This window comes from Grammomys surdaster, unplaced genomic scaffold (genome assembly GCF_004785775.1).
Source record: "Grammomys surdaster isolate TR1022 unplaced genomic scaffold, NIH_TR_1.0 231, whole genome shotgun sequence".
Lineage (NCBI taxonomy): Eukaryota > Metazoa > Chordata > Mammalia > Rodentia > Muridae > Grammomys > Grammomys surdaster.
In genome coordinates this window covers 2,060,925-2,080,781 of record NW_021604676.1, presented here as the reverse complement: position 1 = coordinate 2,080,781, position 19,857 = coordinate 2,060,925, and the positions used below count along the sequence as shown (strand labels likewise).

The following is a 19,857-nucleotide window of genomic DNA, read 5'->3' as shown; positions in this document are numbered from 1 at the left end:
TTCTTCTTCTTCTTCTTCTTCTTCTTCTTCTTCTTCTTCTTCTTCTTTTTTGACTTATTTATTTTACTTATATGAGTACACTGTAGCTATCTTTAGATTTACCAGAAGAGGGCATTAGATCCCATAACAGATGGTTGTGAGCCACCATCTGGGAATTGAACTCGGGACCCTTGAAAGAGAAGTTAATGCTCTTAACCACTAAGCTATCTCTTCAGCTCTGGTTCTTTTTATTTTAAAGCCAGAATCTCTCTGGGGTTCACTGAGTTATGCTGATCCAGGAGCCCCAGAACTCCTAGCTGGCTTTACAGCGCCCACAACACCTGTCTTTTAAAATGTAGATTCCAGGGGTTGAAAGTGGGTCCTCAGGCTTGCACTGCAAATACTTTATAGACTGAACTATTCCCCCAACCCTGCCCTACCACATACTCATGGGCAAAGCAAACTACAGTCATTAAAACAGTGGGCTACTCATGTAAGAATGGGTATGTGGGTAATGGAGCTAATATAGTCCATTCATGGAGCCCTGCAGTGTGAAACAGAAAAACGACAAAAACAGATCCATGACAAATGCTGAATAAAAACAACATAAGGATCCATGGTCAGAAATTGTAAACAGCCATGTCTGGTGGCCAGTGATGGTGGTTCTAGTACCAGGGCACTGAGGCAGAGAGAACCAAGCTTGACAACAGCCCAGTTGGGTTTTCTTCTTATCTGATAACGGTGTGTCACAATAAAGATTTTTGAATAGGCTGTCTTATTAATTTGTGAATGGATATATATTTGATATCGGGGACTCACTAGGTTGCCTATTCTGTCCTTAAACTTGAAATTCACCTGCTTCAGTCTTCCAAGCATCTGAGATTACAGGTACATACCACACAGCCTGACAGTTGTTTGGTTTTTTTGTTTTTGCTGTTTTAATTTTAAGCTTTTTAAAAGTTTCTGGATAGGCCAACTTGGCTAGGGTGTATGGTCTTCATTATATTTATTATTATTATTATTATTATTATTATTATTATTTTGGTGTGTGATGTCTTGTTAGGGGCTCTCATTCCTTGGAAGGGGTGATAGCTTTGCCTTTGCTGTGTTGTTTCAACATTTGAGTGTTAGGAAGTGTGTGCTTCTCTTTCTCTCTCCTTAAAGCTAGAATCTTTTTATCTATCTATCTATCTATCTATCTATCTATCTATCTATCATTTATTTTGTGTGTATATGTCCTCTATCTGCATATACACCTGTCTGCCGGAAGATGGCATAAGATTCCATTACAGATGGTTGTGAGCCACCATATGGTTGCTGGGAATTGAACTCAAGACCTCTAAAAGAGCAGCAGACAGTGCTCTTAACCACTGAGCCATCTCTCCAGCCCCTTATTTCTCTCTTTTAAAGAATCTGTGAAAGGTTTGTACTCTTCCTTCTTTAAGCATAAAGTGAAACTTGAAGTGAAGGCCCTAGAGCTGGACTTGCTTTTGTGGTAAGATATTTTTATGCACACCTTTACTTTCTGGGAATCCATTCAGATTCCCCACGTCTTGTGGACTTCATGCTCGCCTTGCTGGGAATTCATCCATTTCTTCTAGTTTGCTGGAGCAAAGCTGTAGGTGGAGCTTGACTCCACTCCGATTCTGGATGAGGCCTTAAGAGTGCAGAGTCTGTGCTCACCAGCAGGCACTGCCCAGCCCTGCTGCCCAGGAACCTATAGACTTGAGTCCCCGAACTCCAGGCTTCTCATTTGCCTCCCTCCAGTCCTGGCTTGGCTGAGGAAGACACTCCCTCTCCCCTCTTTCATTCCTGATTTTAGTAATTTACAACTTTTCTCATACTGTGTAGTCAACTTGATTAAACGTTTGTCAGTTGTGTTTAGATTGCCATTTGTTTTCTCTGTGAACTTCTGTCTCTTCCTTCGCATTCCCTCCATCCTGTTTGCCTTGGGTTTGGTTTGTTCTCCCTCCAGCAGGCTCGTAAGGTGAACACATTAAGTTGTTGATTTGAGGCATGGTTTCATTTCTAATCAACTATTTAAAACTGTAAAATTCGGACCATTGAGGTGGCTCAGTGGGTAGAGGAACCCACCACCAAGCCTAACTAGAGTTTCATCCATGAAACCCATGTGGAAGGGGACATCCAACTCCAGCAAGTCGTCCTCTGACCTCCACCCCCATAAATGATAAATACAATAAATAGTCTTATTCCTCAAATAATTGTTTTAGTTATTCTGATAGGGATTCAAATTCATATGTTCTGTGGAGGTTCTGTCTCAAAAACTAAAATCAGAAGAATCTTGAGAGCCAAGTGTGACAGTTCACACTGTAATCCCAGCACCTGGGAGGTGGAGGCAGAATGATCACAAATTCTACCATATTTGCTCTATTTATTGGCCTCCCCCTCGACATTTTTGTCTCCCACTCTTCTTCTGTCACTTGTGGCTCCATGGGAGTGCTTTTTCTTAAAAAACAGGGCCTTTCTATGTAGCTTTGGCTGTCCTAGAACTTACTATATAGACCAGGCTGGCCTTGAACTCACAGAGACCCACCTGCCTCTTCCTGTAATGGAGCATTTTAATATGTATGTTAATTTTACACTGTACAACAAATATCTAAGAGAGACAATTTGAAAGGAAGAAAGAATTATCTTGGTTCACAGCTTTGTACCCACAGTTGGCTGGCTATGTTGCTTGAATGGATACTGAACATCTCAAAGAAGCAGGAGCACATGGTGGGTAGAGCAGGTGGCTTGGCCCAGCACCGACAAGAAGCAGAAAGAAAGGATACAATTGTAACCTTTCAGAAAGAACCATCACAGCCTGGTTGCTCTAAATTTTTTTAGCTAGGCCCCACCCCCTAAGGTTTCTATCACTCCCCGCAAGAGCACAACAGCTGGGCATCAAGCTTTTAACAGATGTGATGCTGGCCACTCGTCCAGGCAGGCAACTTCAAGGACAGATTCCTGTGATAAGACACCTGCAAAATGACCTTTATTTTGTGATCAAACAAGCTGGTCATGCTTAGAGACATTTCCTGGGCATGCTAAGCCTTTAGATACTGTAAGTATTGTCATGTCTCTTTCTGGAAGGTTCATGCAGAAGAACTGCAATCGAGTTAGTTACAAAAAAATGTATGTGAGGAATTTATGACTTTGTGTTGGGCTACATTTACAGCTATCCTGGTGGGATGCAGGTTGCAGGTTGGACATGCCTGCTCATGATCTTAAACTGAGCATGCCCAAGAGTGTCGGGCATAAACTGATCATGCTTAGAGATGGGTGGGTCCCTGTATAGGCTCTGCAATAAAGCCCTGCTGGTTCCTTTGCTGGAGAGGGCCTTACTTTGCAAGTGTATTCCTCTTATCTGGGTCAGGTAGCAAACCTGTGTCCACCCTTTTCACAGTGCCACCTCGCTGTGCAGAGCCATGAGGGACATGTCACACTCTAACCCTGGCATGAGTCACATGCTCATATTTCTTCACAATCTTGGGAATTTTTTTTTTGTCTGGATCTGATTTTTTGACAATATATTACAGCAATTCTGGGACTGTTCCTTCTTACATTAGTCAGTTGGACTTATTTCTCAGTGCCCAAACCCATTATTTCAATGACATTGTTTTGTCTGTTTCCACCTTCCCTATATCCAAGAATGCCTGTGCCTGTGGTCAGCTGTGACACTTTGTGTCACCCCACATTGAGAAGAGCTGAGCTGTATCAAAGATTCAGGCTCCAACCCAGGAAAATGTAACGATGTCGGTCCTTTTCACAGGCCTCAGGAATAGACTTTGTGACTTTTTCTGAATACATTCCACCATTAAGCTCCACTGTCTTCAGCATTGCCATCAGCATCCATTGCTTTCCATGATGGGAAAATGTCCAGTCCATTTTTAGTTCCTCTGAAAGGATAATTCTTCAAGTCAATGGCTGACATTTATCTGATCACACAGACTCCTCTTAGCTGACTCTACTCCAGTTTGTTATAGAACAAGACTACGTATTTCCATGGGCTAGGTGCTGACTATAACTCCTGCTGCTGCATTCCTGGGGCCTGTTGTGGTACCTTGGAAAGGGAAATCCTTGATAAATGAGTCTGATGCATGAACTTTTCCTGATGTGGAAGAGGGACAGTCTGTGGGAGAACTTAATACTTATGATTCCATATGATGACTATAGATGAGACCATGCCAGATAGTTCTTTCTCCAGTCAAAGGAGTGTCGCATACACATCCCTTGACTTTTATCCTATTCTGCACATCTGTCTCTTCTCCTACTGCATTAAAGCTCAACTTTTGACACAAATCTCATTTAAACTTTCGGAAGCCCAAAGTTCAAGCTCCTAGGTTCTATTTTTCTGCCAGAGAATCCCAGGATATGCAAGCAGCCACAGTCCCTCAGCTGTTCGGCTGATCTGCTGCTTAAGTGTTTGCAGTTTTCACACTGTTGTTCTCCAGTACATGTGGAGAATGAACACACTTCAATTTCTAAGACCCCAGACTATACTTACAACAGTTATTCTTCAGAGTAACAATTTGTTTTGTTGTTTAAAAATGTGAAGTGGGTTTATAGACAAAGACAAAGTTTCTTTATATCCTTATCTTTATTTGAACAATTTTCTACAATAGCTAGGAGAATACAGCACTAACGACAGATACACACTAAGCACATTAGATAGCTATAAATTCAGAGCATAAAATGTCATTCTGATATTGTTTTGGCTTTCCTTTTAGCATTAGGTAATACCCAGTGAAAAACTCATGTTTCCAAGGCTTTTGTTGATATGAGGTGAATTATTAACATTCTAGAAGATTTCCTGTGATTTCCAGAAAGGCTTGGTAATACCTCTCACCTTTCAGTGTTTCTGCTTCCTCTACTAACCACTTTGCAGAGATGAACTGTGTAGATCAAGAAAATTCTTTCTCCAGATCCAAGGACGAAAAAGATTTGAAAACTGCAACGTCCCATTTACTGTATTTCAAAGGCAAGTGCATTTCACAATAAATGCTAAACAGTTAAAACAAAACCACAGTATGTTAAATGCCATGAGCTCATCTGTACAATACTGCTGGAACAACTAGAACTTTCCAAAAACACAAGAAAATCATTTACTTCAGGAACCCACGTAACATAATTAAGAACATAATTGTGGATCATAATCACAACATATATCCCCACTTAAAGGAAAAAAAAATCAGCTTTTGTGGGAAAAAAATACTGGCTGACATGACTTAGAGAGGCTAAGATTTTATTACACACAGTAGCAATAAGTTATTTGAAACTATTAACTCTGGAAAACCCATGGGGATGTATTAACTTTCCAAGCATTAAATTATACACGGAAATTTCAATCTTCAAAAACAAACCTAAAACTTCTCCAACTATTCCAAACAACATCACAATGCCAAGAAAATGTTAGTTGCTTTCAAATGTTACGAGTCTAACTCTACTCATCAAGTTAAGCTCATGAACACTCTTTTAGGAAACCAAAGTATACAGTAAAGAGATGTATAAAATGCATGTGGGAGATGTTTAACATTATATCTTTTGCATTTTGACCTATTAAGAAATTGACTATAATTCTAAAGTTAATTTAGGTACTATAATGAATTAGAAATTAATACAGCTACTTTCTTGTTTTTACTTAGCCTTTTACAGTAGGGCACATTTACATTTTATAAGGATGTCCATACACAACGTTTTTAGAGTTGTATTTTTGCCTTTATTAGAAAGTGTTAGTGAAAGGCAAGACACCCACAAATACACTGACTTCCGTCCTGCTTCCATGCATGCTAATTTGCTTCCTGTTACCGGGAGTTGCACTAACCTGGAAATATTCCTAAAGCGAACATTTCATCGGTTGCTTTATAAATTCTAACCTCTGGTTGGAAATGGCAGTACATAGGTAGCAGGAGATGCAGGAAGCCGGGAAAGGAATAAATGGTTGGAAGCCACACCCAATCCAAATCCTTACAAAACCTTGAGAAACATGGCAAGATACCCCTCACTGAGACAAGTTTTGGGGAACTTAAGGCAGCTCTAAAAGGGAAGGGGCAAGGGTTAAGGCGGCCCTCACAGCACAGCCTGAGAACAAACTACAAAGCACTTACCACAGAATGCTTGTGGCCTCAAGCATGCATGCCCACAGCACAGGCTCCTAGCTCCTCCCCTGCAGCATGCTGTGGCACTGCCCAGCTTACACTGACTCACCAAAGGCAGACAGCCCCAGGGAGGGAGGTACTGAGTGTTCCTCTGTGCCTCAGACTAAAACTAGAGTTCTCTGTAGGCTGGTAGTTCAGCCAGGGGCTCTCCCAGGGAAACCTCAGGGTTGTGGAGAGTGGCCTGCCTTGCCTCTTCACATCTGAGGTTTTCACTGTTTCCTGCCCTTCTAGTTCAGACAGCCTAACTTGAGAGTCCACACCCTGTCAAGGAGTGCTGGTTCACCACAAAAGGCAAGCCTCATCACAGCTGGTGCTGTAAGCACTGTGCTCTGGCCTCCCAAGAAGTAAGTTTGTCATCATTTGTCTTTTCCCATATGCCAATAAAGATGAAGAGCACCCATAGTAGCCCAGGGCACCCTACAGCATCAGGAGAGACAGGACAGCTTCTGTCTTACTGCTAAAGGGCAGTGTTACCCTCAGCAAGTCACTGACCATACCACTGTCCCAAATTATCAACCCCAATGATTGTGGGAGCTGTCACGCTGTGAGGAAGTGAGGTAACAGAGGAAGAGTTGCTGGCGTGAAGCACATGCATCATGGGTACTATTTCTGCACTACTTTCAACGGACCATGCAGCGTCACACACGGACATTTGCTCTTCTTCCTAACAGGTTGATATGACCCAGAGGACCCTTGACCACACCTCCTGAAGAACTCTCAACTGGTGACTATGTGTGTGTGAGAGAGAAGGACTCCATGTGGAGTTCTCAGGATAGTGGCAGCTCCTCTTTTCCTACAACTGTCAGAAAACTAATTTCTCACAATAATCAAGACACCGAGATGTGAAGTATTTTCATAGCCTTCTGTATACACTATTAAAGAGTATGTGTATTACACACACTTGCTCACCCATAAGGAGTCTTTCTTTAGCTACTGAAATGAGTCAGTTACAAAGCAAGTCATTTAAACTGGCACAGAGCTACATCCCCTCTCACGTGGCTTTGGATTATAGTTCTGTACATTTGCTTTCCAAAGCAGTGCCAGGTAACATGGAATGTTCAAAGCTCCAAAGGAACCACCAAGTTGTCCTTTGTGCATTTTGATTTGTGTTTATCTTTCCCTCATTTTGAGTGCATCTAAGGCAGATTCAAGCCTCGGGCTAAGAGAAGCTGCAGGAAGGGAAGGGAGGCTGCTTCTCTCCTCACTTGGATGCCACGGGAGAGAACTGCATCTGCAGCAGGGTGAGTGGCGGCTACCGAGAGGAAGAACTGCTGTGCTACTGCGTCTTTCCAGAGCTCCTTTGTAGTCCCAGCATGTCATTGTGGAATTGTGGAAAAGCCAATTAGTGATAATGTTAAGGAGTACAGAGATGAGGACAGGCCCGGAGTGTACACAGAACACAAAAGGTAAGTCCCATGCAGGCCAGCCAGGCCACAGAAAGCCATGGCTGGCTGGTAAGATTAGGGAGGTGGGGGATGGGTCAGGCAGGGGAGAGGCTGAGTGTGTGTTTGAAGCTGGGAGAGTATGGATGGCAGAGTGGGAGGGAGTGCTCCTCACTCAGCCCAAAGGACCTCAGTGAGCACGAGCCTGCTGCCTCTCTCCTTAACAAAGCAGTGCACACAATCTCCATCTGGTTCTGAGCAGCTTGAAAGAGTTGAAGCTTGGAATCATAGAGTCTCTGAACTATTGTCATTGAAACAGGAGAGCCACAAAATGGGGACAGCTATAGAACAGGAGCCCCAACTCTTGACAACAGAGAAAAATAAGGGAAAGTGCTAGAAACTGTAGGGCATAAATGTCTGAAGTAAAAAACTGGGGCTTCGGGGAAAATGGATATGACAGCATGGTCCTGAAGACAAGACTCAGGGTGTGCATCAGCATCCCACTCAGGACTAAGCTGGGAGCAGGGTGTGGGCGTCCTGCCAGGGCTGAGTGAGGAAAGACAGCCTACACATGGCTGTTTGCTCAGCAGTTCTTCCACCCGCTACCCCTCTCTGCTGTCTGACACACTCAGTACTAGTGAGATTACTTTAAGCATTAACTGTTCACTGAAACAATACTGAAAACCCAGGAAAACTGAAGATGGTTGCTTAGTGTTTTAGGTCCTGCAAAGAAATAAATGTAGTGGAACTGAATAAAGAGTTGAGACTACAGATCAGTGATAGGGTACTTATTTATAACACACATGAGCCCCTGGGTTCAATTCCCAGCACTACAAAAAACAAAATTCCCTAAACAACAACAAAAAAATTTATCATGTAACAAAAATTACTTAAACTAAGCAACTTTCAAATAATAGAAATAATTAGGGTGTTCTAAAGTACCTAAATGATGTATGTTAAGAAAATATTGTGGCTACATAAACTTGTGACTTAGTGCATTAACCCTAGGGAACTGACAGGCACTAAACACTGGTCTTTACAACGGGACAGAGTAACTGTGACCCCTTTCTCTAGGAACCAAGCATGAGTGAACTGTAAACAGGGAAGTGGCTGGAATAACCAGTTGTCCAACCCTCTAACTTTATAAACAAGGACATTCAGGCTCCAGTAAGATAATGAACAATAACTGCTGTTTAATAACAGTATTTATCATTGACTTGAAACCATTTAGATATTGCACATATTTAAATGTCACTGTTATAGATCATCTTACAGTTAAACTATACAAATTGATGATTGGAATTAAGAACCAGAGGAATCAAAGCTAAGAATCTGCTCTTGTAAAACCCAAAGGATTTATTATATAAGATTTCAAGAAAAAATGGAGAATATGCTTAATTAGAGTTTCATAATGAAGACATTCAGAATCTGGGTCTTACTGAACCAAATCCTCTATAAAATTTAATAGTATCCTTATATTTCTTATATAAATCTTCTTAATGTATTTATAATATGATGTTTTAAAAGTATCCAGTGGTATTTGAGAACATTTATAGAGGTTACAACACCTAAACCCTCTGAATTATGATTTATTTATATGCCTATTTTGAATAACTTACAGGATAATCAGTTTCAAGATCTTAATCATAAATATTCTGATAGTCCTTTCTAGATAGTGACTGAAACTAACACTTAATAAATTAAAACAAAAAAACTCATCAAGGTTGAATATATGCATGGCAAGAATCAGATTTGGAAACTAAAAATAAGTTAACTTTACACAACACTGTACCATGATATGATATCCATACAGGTGACTTATCAATGTAATATAGCCTAATCAGCAATGACATCAACAGCCACTCTGTCTAACTCTACTTCCCCAGTGTCTGCTACTCGTGCCAATGAACCTGTGGATAACTGCATATAATCCAGTAAGAACTGATCTGGTTGAATTGTAAACAGAGCTGATGAAAGAGAAGCTTATTCTGTAGTGTCTACTAAGACTATCACTTATGTCAGGAGACAGCACACAGCAGCCATTTAAGATGCTCAGTAAGCTACACTACAAACGGGCATCTACACTGCTTAGCAAACAGCGTCTTTCACATTGCTATGCCATAGTGACACAGATAAGGAAGTTACTTGGCCAGTTACTTTAATGTTGCCCGTTTATTTATTTATTTTTGATCCAGTTTGACAATATCAACATGATTGGCTCCTAAGTTGCTATGATATGTATTCAGTGATTTTCTTCAGTTCTTTGTGCCTTGTTCACAACAGTTTATACATACGGGATTGTATTTTGTATGCCACTTAAATGCAGCACTAAAGATTTAAACTAAATGCTGTCAGCTGAAGACACACTTCTTTTACTCTTCCTTTCACTCTTCCCTGCCACCATTCAGCTGTATGTAAACTCGGGGTTTCCAACTGATAAACAATGAATGCTGCTTTAAAGGTAAACAGTACAGGAAGTGTCTTCCCAAACAAAAGGATTCTAGTGGGGGGAGGAGGGCGGGGGCTTCCAGTTAATATCTTCTTTTAGAGATAATCAGTACTTTTTCTTTAAAAATGTATTTTCAGTAACTCACTGGAAACAACTGTTCATATTCTGAGGAGAAATGTGTTCTCTATGTTTTCTTGGACAGACTTCAGACCCGTGCAATGAAGCCCAGGCCCAGGCTGGCTGGGATCTGGATGGTTTCTAGGGCCAGGGAGGATGGGTTAAAGGGGAAAGTGACAGGAAAGATGTGTTTTGCATCCATGAGCAGCTGCGGAGAGTCTTTCCTGTCTCGGAACCGCATCTGAGAAGATTAAGAAGAAAGACAAACAGGGTATCAATCCTTCCAATTTGTAAGATATTTTTCTACCAAAATTTCTATTAAAAATTTAATAAAAATGTTAATTTTTCAATTAAAAATATTTATGGACTATAAACTTATATAAAAAAGTCAATGCACTGCAAAAATAAGAAAAATAAAAAAGCAAAAAATAAACATAGTATCCTTTCAAAAACATTGTGAATATTCCATTCAAATGATCATGTGGTAAATCAGTAAGAAAGAAAAAGCATTTTACCTGTATAGTACGGATAAATGAAACGGAGACCCTTTCTTCAAACTCATTAACGGGTGTGTACAGATTCAACACTTTGACGATCTGGAGAGAGAAAGAAAGGGTAAAGACTATTTCACAAACAGGCCGGCTCGTCATGATCTGGTGAGTGGAAGGACCTGCTGTACCTCCCTTCAGTTTTACCTGGGGTGGGCTGGGAGAGAGGGAAGGAGAAACCGAAGGGCACACTTGCCTTTGTGTTTGAAGTTTTGCAAGAATGTAGTCATATAACATTTTAAGAAGAAAAAAAAAATCAGAAAACCACTCAAACTATAAACTATAACACGGAGAAAAGTCCCCCATTTTATTCTTTCCATCCCCTAAAGCTACAATGGCTACACCTGCTCTGGGCCACCACTGAGCTACTTTCTATACTCTGTCTTTTGATATTTTTATACAAATGGAATGAATTCTGGTAATGTTGCTCTGCAACCACCATGTCCAGCCTCATTTTCAAGTTATTGCTTAAAGCTGTGCTAACACACTATTTATCACAGTCACATGTGGTTATTTACATTTAAATTAGTTAAACAGAAAGTTAAGTACAGGGCAATGACCACCTATAGGCAAAGAGTATGGTAAGCACCAGAGAGACACGGAATAAAAGTCTGTAAGTGACACACCTGACTCAGGAATCAGCCACACAGAGACAAGACAAGGGTTCAAGCTGCACAAAGGACTGCTCACCAAGACTGGCCAAACAAATCACGTAAATAACCAAATTGAAGGTTGGCTTAGTTCTTTGGGAAATGTAGTAATATTAAGTGCTAGAGCACATTCTCTAAAAGGTAGAGGACAGGAAACATCTGTCTATCAGGTTTCTCCATTGTGCCATTACTTTCCGTAGTTGGGAGAAATGGGGAAGACCTCAAGACCATTACCAGTACTGAAAATTTCCGCTCAAAAGTAAGTTTACAGCAACACTTTCTGTAAATTTCGGTCGGCACTAAGAAGCTATGAGTGTGATTCCAACGGTTTTCCCTGAGTGAAGTGAATCACACTGGCCAGAGATGAAGAGCTAAGCATCGAGGAGATGAAATAACCAGGCAAAGAGAACAACAGCAGGCACTTCTGAGGCCTTCCTTTGGCTGCTGCTGGCTCCCTTAAAACCATTCCTGTCCTGGCCCTTCCTTAAGTTCAAGGCTGCTGAGTGGCACCTCTCAGAAAAGGCTATTGGTGCTTCTTGTAAAGCATTAAGAACAGAACCTGTTACAGGTTTTTGATGTTAGCTTCAAGTATTTCTTTTTTTCCCTATCGAGCTGTAAGCTCATGAAGATGGAGATTTCTTATTGTTAATTAAAGTAATTACCTCCACAAGTATGATCCTGTGTGATGGGAATTAATCACATCTAGGATGGAGAGAGTAAGAATTATTTTGCATACCTGGGCAGCACCAGAGCATGCATGTGGTCAAAGGACAAGCCTTGAGAGCTGGTTCTCTTCTTCCACCCTGTGGGTCTCAGGGATCAAGCTCAGGTCACCAGGCTTGCCAGCAAGTGCCTTTACTGCTGGAGCCATGTTACTAGCCCCAAATAGAAAAATCTAAAGAACCATTAACTATTGAATAACATAGAAATAACTTCATGCAATCGAATCCCCACAGAATATACTCCTCGTGAGAGCGGGGACTTTTGTTTCTATCCTGGGTTGTACTGCAGGGTCCAGAGCATTGCAGAGTACTGTGCACTTTCTCTTTGCTGAATAGTCTACATAGGACTATGAGCAGCACTGAAATTAATTGATAATAAAGTCCCCTCTCTTCCAGATTCACATTGACATGTATCTTCTCTGCCAAGGAAGGAGGTCAGGGAGGAGAGAGGCATCACTGCAGGCCTGACTTCTCCGAGCTCCTCTGGGAAGGCTACTGTGCTGTGCCACCTGTGGAGGGCTGCAGTACCTGGGCTGTGGTCAGGGCGTTGCACATGGAGCAGATGGCTTCTGCATCATCGTCAGTTTTCTTTTTCACTTGCAAAAGCTGAGCGGCCTGGATGAGAGGTTCCAGGGTCTCCTTGGCCCCGCTGTTCATCAGATTCTTGTCACGCAGCCATTCTTCCAACTGACTGACATTGTACCTATGCCAAAAATAAAAAAAGAAAATGTAAGAGAGAGTAAGAGAGAAATGCAAATTTGCTGAATGCTGTCATAAATGTCTTAATTTTGTGTATGTAGCCTTGTCAGTTAATGTGACAGGTAGTATTTTTATTCAATTTTCTAAAACCTAATCAGCTGTGCTTTAACATTTATCATTATAAAGTCATGAGGCTTATAATCGTAATTATGTAAGACTGAATGATAAGAGACTGGAACTCATTATTGAAAGATGGAAACAAAGTCCCCAGAGGAAAAGTTATTAGACTTGCTAATAAACAAAACGGGATACATCATGTGACTGTCCTTATTAAACAGCTGCCTAGAATGTACTTCTGGCTTCTGAAGTTCAGGCTCCCTTTGCAGGATAAGCCTCTGGATTCTTCATCCACTCTGTCTTCCTTAAGAAGATTCCAAAATGGGTGACTGAACACCCTGATGCCCCAACATATGTCCTGTACTCAAACTTCCCCAGGGAAGGGCCCTGACAATGGGGACAGTAGCCTGAGAAAGCCTAGAGATAGAAGAGAAGGGCAAGGGAACACCCTTGAAAGAGACATACTCCACAGCTGCTAGGGTTTGAAGAGGTACCCAGCTATCTGACAGGACATTTCAAATACAATTAAGGCAGATGGACACACAGTCCGAATTCAGTCCTCAGGTAGACGGAGGCATCACCATATGAAGATGAGAGACTGCATCTAGGTGTAGTGGCACACACTTGTCAGATAGAGGCAGGGAAATCTGGCATTCAAAGTTATCTTTGGCTACACCGTGGGTCTGAGATCAGCCTGGCTACATGAGACCCTGTCTTAAAAAAAGTCAGACAACTTCACAAAAAGTTAGAATCTCTGAATGGAGGTTATACCTTAAAGTGAAATATGGGTAAGAATGGTAAATATAGGACACTACAGTTTGCTAATAGTAACTACAGATCTTTTAGAACCCCCTCTTCTTCTTCTTTGAGTCAGGGTTTCTCTGTGTAGCCCTGGCTCTCCTAGAACTTGCTCTGTAGACCAGGCTGACCTCACACTTACAGAGATCCACCTGCCCCTGCCTCCTGAGTGCTGGGATTAAAGCTGTGCACCACTACCACCTGGTAAAAGTCCCTTTGTTTTCCTCTGGTGAGCATGCCGGATGCTTCAGAACAACCATCTGCTCCCCAAATTCAGTTTTGTTACACTAATAAGGCAGTGGTGAGGAGCAGTGCATATGAAATCTAGTCGCTGCTGGGCATGTCTGGTGCATGCTTGTATTCCTAGCTGAAGCAGAAAGATTGTGGGTCCAAGACCAGTTTCTCTAAAACAAACAAGAAACTAAAATAAGTGATAAATGGAGTATAGTTTGTCTTCAAGTTCATGTGTTAGAAAATGATCTCTTAAAAAAAAAAAGAAAATGATCTCTTTGGACCTATTATTTTACTTTAACTTAAAAATTTAAAAAGGGAAAAAAAGTAAGTGTTTGGTTGTGTATGTGTCCATGTACTATGCATGGGCAGTGTGCAGAGAGGCCAGAAAAGGGAGTTGTAATCCCTGGAATTGGAATTACAGAGCGCTGTGAACCACCCTGTAGGTGCTGAGCCTGACCTGGGCTCTGTGCAGAAACAGTAAGTGCTCTTAACCACTGAGACACTTCTCCAGATCCTGTTGGTCTATTCTTATTTATATTCCTAATATGAAAAGATATTTCTAAGAGCAATGACAAAATATTATAAAGTTTCATTTTTTTCTAATATTTTCTTGTTGTGCAATCAAAACAAGAAAGGAGAGAAAAATATACATCATAGTGTATCATGCACATCTCTACAATCCTACAAACAAGGTAGCTTAACAGATGAGTGGGGGTTCCTCCTGAGCAATGAGAACCCATCTAGGCCAAAGAACTGCCTCTATACCAGTCCTTCCCTTGCTGTTGGCCACGTGCTACTGCTTAGAAACAAGTCATCATCCATCAACAGGCAAGCAGGCCTGTAACAAGAGGTTGTCAGACCTATTGGTGTTTGCTCACCTGATCTGCATGCCTTTGCTCCAGGAGCACATGTCCTTCCGCAGCAGGAGGTTGTTTAGGGTGATAGCACCCACAATGTAGAACATCTGCTTAACCACCTGCTTGATTAGCTCCGGGTCCATGCCATGCTGACACATGACTGAATGGAAGGAGTTGAGCTGCCGCAGGATGGAGTCCAGTGTGTAGGTACCTTCGTCTGCGATACTGGAGGTTCGTTTTCTGAGCCCTGTGGGCTTCACCCCAGATACACCCTGAATTGTTTCATGCTCTAGCATGCCTGAGACTGTAGAAATATTTTAAGTGTTAAGATGATTCAGAGGTAAGAAAACTCCCCCCCCCCCTCTCTCTCTCTCACACACGCACACACGCACACACACACGCGCACACACACACACACACACACACAAAGAGAGACAGACACAAATACACACACTTTAGAAAATGATTGGAGGGCCGGGTGGCGCATGCCTTTAATCCCAGCACTTGGGAGGCAGAGGCAGGCAGATTTCTGAGTTCAAGGCCAGCCTGGTCTACAGAGTGAGTTCCAGGACAGCCAGGGCTATACAGAGAAACCCTGTCTCGAAAAACCAAAAAAAAAGAAAAGAAAATGACTGGAGGATGAAAATAGTGGGAGAAGGAACTGTTCCAAGAATAAGCCTTTGGATTTTAAACTTTAATGAAGTATTAAGTTTTTTAAATGCAAAAATCTCCCACAGTATTAAGTAATCACTGCTGTATTTTTTAAAGTAAGCATCAGCTTTGGGATTGCACTTGCATGTGGTATCTGAGAAGGTTTTGAGAGTGGTCAAATGAGTGTTCTTTGTGTTTGATCTCAGACATTAAAGAAAAAGCAACAAATTCAAACAACAACAAAACAACAAGACAGTAAGGAAGGCAAGGCTTTGAGAAGCAGTCTTGGAGAAGGCCTGTCAGAGCTGATGGCGAGGAGCTGGAGAGCTGAGCGTCCCCCTCCCTAGCACCTCCCCACCTTCCTGAGGTCCCTACACTGCAGTGAGATGTTGGGATAGCCTCGACTTCTCCAGACTTAGTCTCTGTTCTTGTACTGCTGTCTCACCTCTCTGTGTCTGGCTAGTGCCTCCTTAGAAAGCTCCTGCCATGTCTACTTGGAGACACCCATTCCCTGCCTGGGAGGCCCTGGAAATCAATGACTAATGCCCGGATTGTTTTTCTATTTCCTTGTGCTAAACTCAGCTCCCCACAAAGCCTATAGTAATTCAAAGCATTTGTTGTTGCTAGTAAATGACTGGGAGATGGAGACTGAATGGGACAGCTTAGAGGCAAACTATTTCTTCAGCCAGTGCACATAGGCAAAGACAGGAAGGATTGGTGGAGGCTGGTTGTTGCCTCTGTGTTACTTCCTGCATTTTGGCCAATCTACGGTGTTTTAAATTTACAACTTCTAACGCACAAGAGAAGAAATAACTGCCATCTCATATGACCTCCTCATACTTTTATGTTCCTAGCTGTTTTAACTACCATCCTCTGAAAGAAAATGAAATGTGTGAGCTCACTAAGGGAGGTAAAAATGTAGAGATGTGGAGACCATCTGGTCAAGGGAAGAAAATAACACAAGCCTGAAGTAGTGAAGAGCCTCTTAATTTGCCTGGAGATAACAGTGTTTGGTAACTTGAAAAAAAACCCTACAAATTTTCTACATTAAAAACCTGCAAATTCATGCATGCCAAGGGAATCAGATAGGATAACATATAAATGGCAATCCAGAATGAGTATAAAGAGAGGTGCATGGAATCATATTCCACTTACATATATAATCAGAAGCACATGTGCCAGTCAGCCAACAGGAAATACTACTTTAACTTGCCTTAGACATTTCCAGGGGATCTACTACACAACATGGAGTGTCTGGTACACACCTATGTAGTGGTTCTTGTTGCTCCAGTGCCTTCCCAGCCATTTTACTGTAGACTATTAGGTAAAGTACAAACCTATCCCAGCCTCCTTGGTTTTCAGTGGTCTCCTAGGAGGCCCTGTACAATAGTGCCACAGCAGACCTTTTGACAATTGGACAAAGGGGCAAAGTCTATTGCTGGAAAGAAGACAGAGCTCGGTCTTCAGAGAGAGGATGCAAACACAGATTCTAGTGCTTCAGTCATGTGGAGACTGATTTCCATTGTAGTTACCACTTTATGGTCTCCACATGAGCACACGCCTGTCACATGCACCACTGGTCTCATTTGTCAGCAAGCACCTGCGATGCTCAGCCACACTGGTCTTACCTATCATTGGCTGAAGAATGTTCTCTAACACCCTCACAAGCTGCTGATAGATCTGAATGGCCAAGTCACTCAGTACTTGCCGATATTCAGCAAGGTCAAAATTGGTGAGGCAGTGTTCATTCTGGCGAGACGTGTTGTGTTTCATGAAGCCCTAGAATCAACACAATGTTAGTGGTGCACAGAAAGCCAACACTCTGTCCACATCACTCTGCATCCTGCTCAGCCCTACCCAGTGCCAGGGCCACAGTTCTCAATGCTGCTGCCTGGGTTTTCACTCCTGCATCACCCTCTTCTGTTTAGCTTTGAATTACAGAGGACCTTGGCAATCTGTACTTAAGCTTTCTAATAGCAAGATGTGGAAATTTAACTTAAGAAAAGAACATGTTTCATGGATAAAACAGCAGGTCTACTGTCAAACAACTAAATAAATAACTGAAAACACTCTTTAGCTCTTGGCTCTTTAAATACAATGCATAAACTTCTTGATTAGACTAGTTTCTTTATGAACTAGAAAATAAATGAACTCTATTATTTTATTCTAAGTCATGGCATCTACATGATGATTTTAGTTAGATCTTAGAAAAATCTTTCAGTGGCATTGGTTTAAAAGGCGAGCCCTCCAGAAAAGCAGCATATCTTCCAGTCACTTCCCCTAAGCACACTGCTCACTGGCCCCATCAACAGCAGAGCAGCTTAGTGGATAACACAGTCTAAATGAGGGGCCAGTAGGGTCTCCTTCATGGCCATTCTCAGGATTCTGCTTCCTTGGGTCTACCTTCTAGGTGTCCTGCTCATCTTCGTATATCCTGTCATCCTGCCATGACAGTCCTTTGCTCTGCCTGCCAGTGAGTACTACTGACAGCTTCTCTGGCTGCCTTCCTGACAAAGGAGGGGAGGTTGGATGGGGTCAGGCAACAAGTCTCCAAGATGTGCAGATGCAGAGTCACAGCTCTGCTCCTTATGTCAAGAGGTTTCAGACTAATGGATGAATCTCACTGAGCCTTATCTGTAAAATAGGTTTACTGCCAACTGCATGAGATGTTGTAACAGTCACATGTCAAACATTCTATATATCGAGTACTGTTAGACATATAGTAAGCAGCTTTCAGTTATAATCAATAATTTAGTTTTGCACTTAAACTCTATCAAACAATAAATGAATATGTCACTACAAACAAAGATACATATATGATCTCTTTGTTTTCAAACCAGGATTTCTATGAGTAGCTCTGGCATCCTTGAATTCAGAGACCCAACTTTCTCTACCTCCATGCCCAGATGTATATATAATTTTTTTTGTTGGTCGCCTTTAAGGTACTGTAGTTAGCCTAAACAGATTCATTTCTTTAAACAATTCTATATCCCAATCTTAAACTCTACATAAGCCACCACAACATGTTAAGAAAAAAATTAGTTTTCTGGTAATTATTCTCTGACTGGTGCTTGACTTGTTTTTGTCATGCTTTCTTTAAACGCTAGGAAGGAAGAAGCCACATCATTGCCCAGTTCACCAGGAGACAGAAAACATCATCGAAGCAGTACATTTCCTGTTTGGGGGTTTGGAAATTAACATGATTCAAACATTTTTAAGCCTTCCCTTTAAAAGGTCAAAGAAAGTACAACATGCTGTTTTTACCACTAAGGTTTTCTCACCTCTTCTCCACTATATTGCTTCAAACAGTGCAAAAATCGACATGTGTTAGAGAGCCAGAAGGAGACAGTTTCAAAATCGTCACCTCTTTTCTGAAAGAGAAAATAAGTCTAAATTTGTCTTATCCTTAGAAAAAAAGCTAGGCAGACACAGAAGACCCACTTCTTTTACAAAACATCATAAACTATGACACAAATAAACCAGATTTTAGTTTTATGCCGTTGTTTACCTCAGTCTCCTGATGTTCGCTACAGTTCTTGTCTTCAGAAAAGTATTCCCACTTAGCTAACTTAGCTGTCTTTTGTGCAGAAAAAGGATCAATTCACAACTGACCCAGACAGACTCACTTGCTTGGGATTAATGAAGGAATCAGGAAGAGCTAAAGGCACAAAGGATACAGTAATTTCTGTACTGAAGAACATGAAAAAGAGATTGACACCCTCAAATGCAGCTTGGATTAAAACTCCTTGTCACAACACAATTTCTGAGCAGTGAACCAGAGATGGAAGAGTCCCAAACTGAGTAGACAGGGAAAACTGGTTGGTTCTTGACCATAATGGGATGAGTGCAGACTCAAAAGATGCCAGTGCTGAGAGTGTTTCTGAGAGGTCACAAAGTAGACACGGTGGAGATGACTATGAGTTTGTGAAAGAACCTTTGATAATAGTTGAGACACAGAAGGTCATAGAGTCATCGTTTGCCTATAGTTTGCACAGGAGTTACCTGGGATAGGTGCCTAGCATTAAATAACCATGATTTTTTTTTTTAACCTGAGGAGTTTGTTTTTAAAAAAATGATGTGAGGGGCTATCATCTTTAAAAATGATTTATGGGTTAAGTGTTTACTGCATAAATATGAGGATCTGAGACTGGTCCCCAGCATGCATGTAAAAGACCGGGCATAGTGGCTTGTAATAATCCCAGGACCGGAGGCAGAGATGGGAGAATCCCTGAGGCTTACCAGTCAGCCTAGCCTAATCAGTGATTTCCGTGTCCCAGTGAGACAGCCTGTTTCAAAAATCAAGACAAGTAGTAGTCCTAGAAAACAACATTTGAGATTGTTTTCTGGCCTCTATATAGAAATGTGCGTGCATGTATGTGCACACATGCACAAACATACATACTTTATATATACATGTATATGTATACACACATAAATATATTTAATATCTGTCTATCTTCTCCATATATTCATGTATATATATATATATATATATA

At 41.5% G+C, this 19,857-nt stretch overlaps 1 protein-coding gene across 4 annotated transcripts in view; it reads right to left on the bottom strand.

Moving 5' to 3' along the window:
• Nucleotides 1–4,560: 4,560 nt before the first annotated feature.
• Nucleotides 4,561–19,857, bottom strand: part of Myo5a (myosin VA) — a 154,355-nt gene continuing 139,058 nt past the window's right edge. For all 4 annotated transcript variants that reach the window (XM_028773618.1, XM_028773619.1, XM_028773620.1 and 1 more), the window contains 6 exons: nucleotides 18,643–18,732; nucleotides 16,990–17,140; nucleotides 14,732–15,014; nucleotides 12,534–12,708; nucleotides 10,601–10,681; nucleotides 4,561–10,326 (listed from right to left, as the gene is read on the bottom strand). In XM_028773618.1, coding sequence (XP_028629451.1) covers nucleotides 10,174–10,326; nucleotides 10,601–10,681; nucleotides 12,534–12,708; nucleotides 14,732–15,014; nucleotides 16,990–17,140; nucleotides 18,643–18,732 — 933 coding nt within the window. In that variant the 3' untranslated portion in view covers nucleotides 4,561–10,173. The remainder of the gene's footprint in view (nucleotides 10,327–10,600; nucleotides 10,682–12,533; nucleotides 12,709–14,731; nucleotides 15,015–16,989; nucleotides 17,141–18,642; nucleotides 18,733–19,857) is intronic.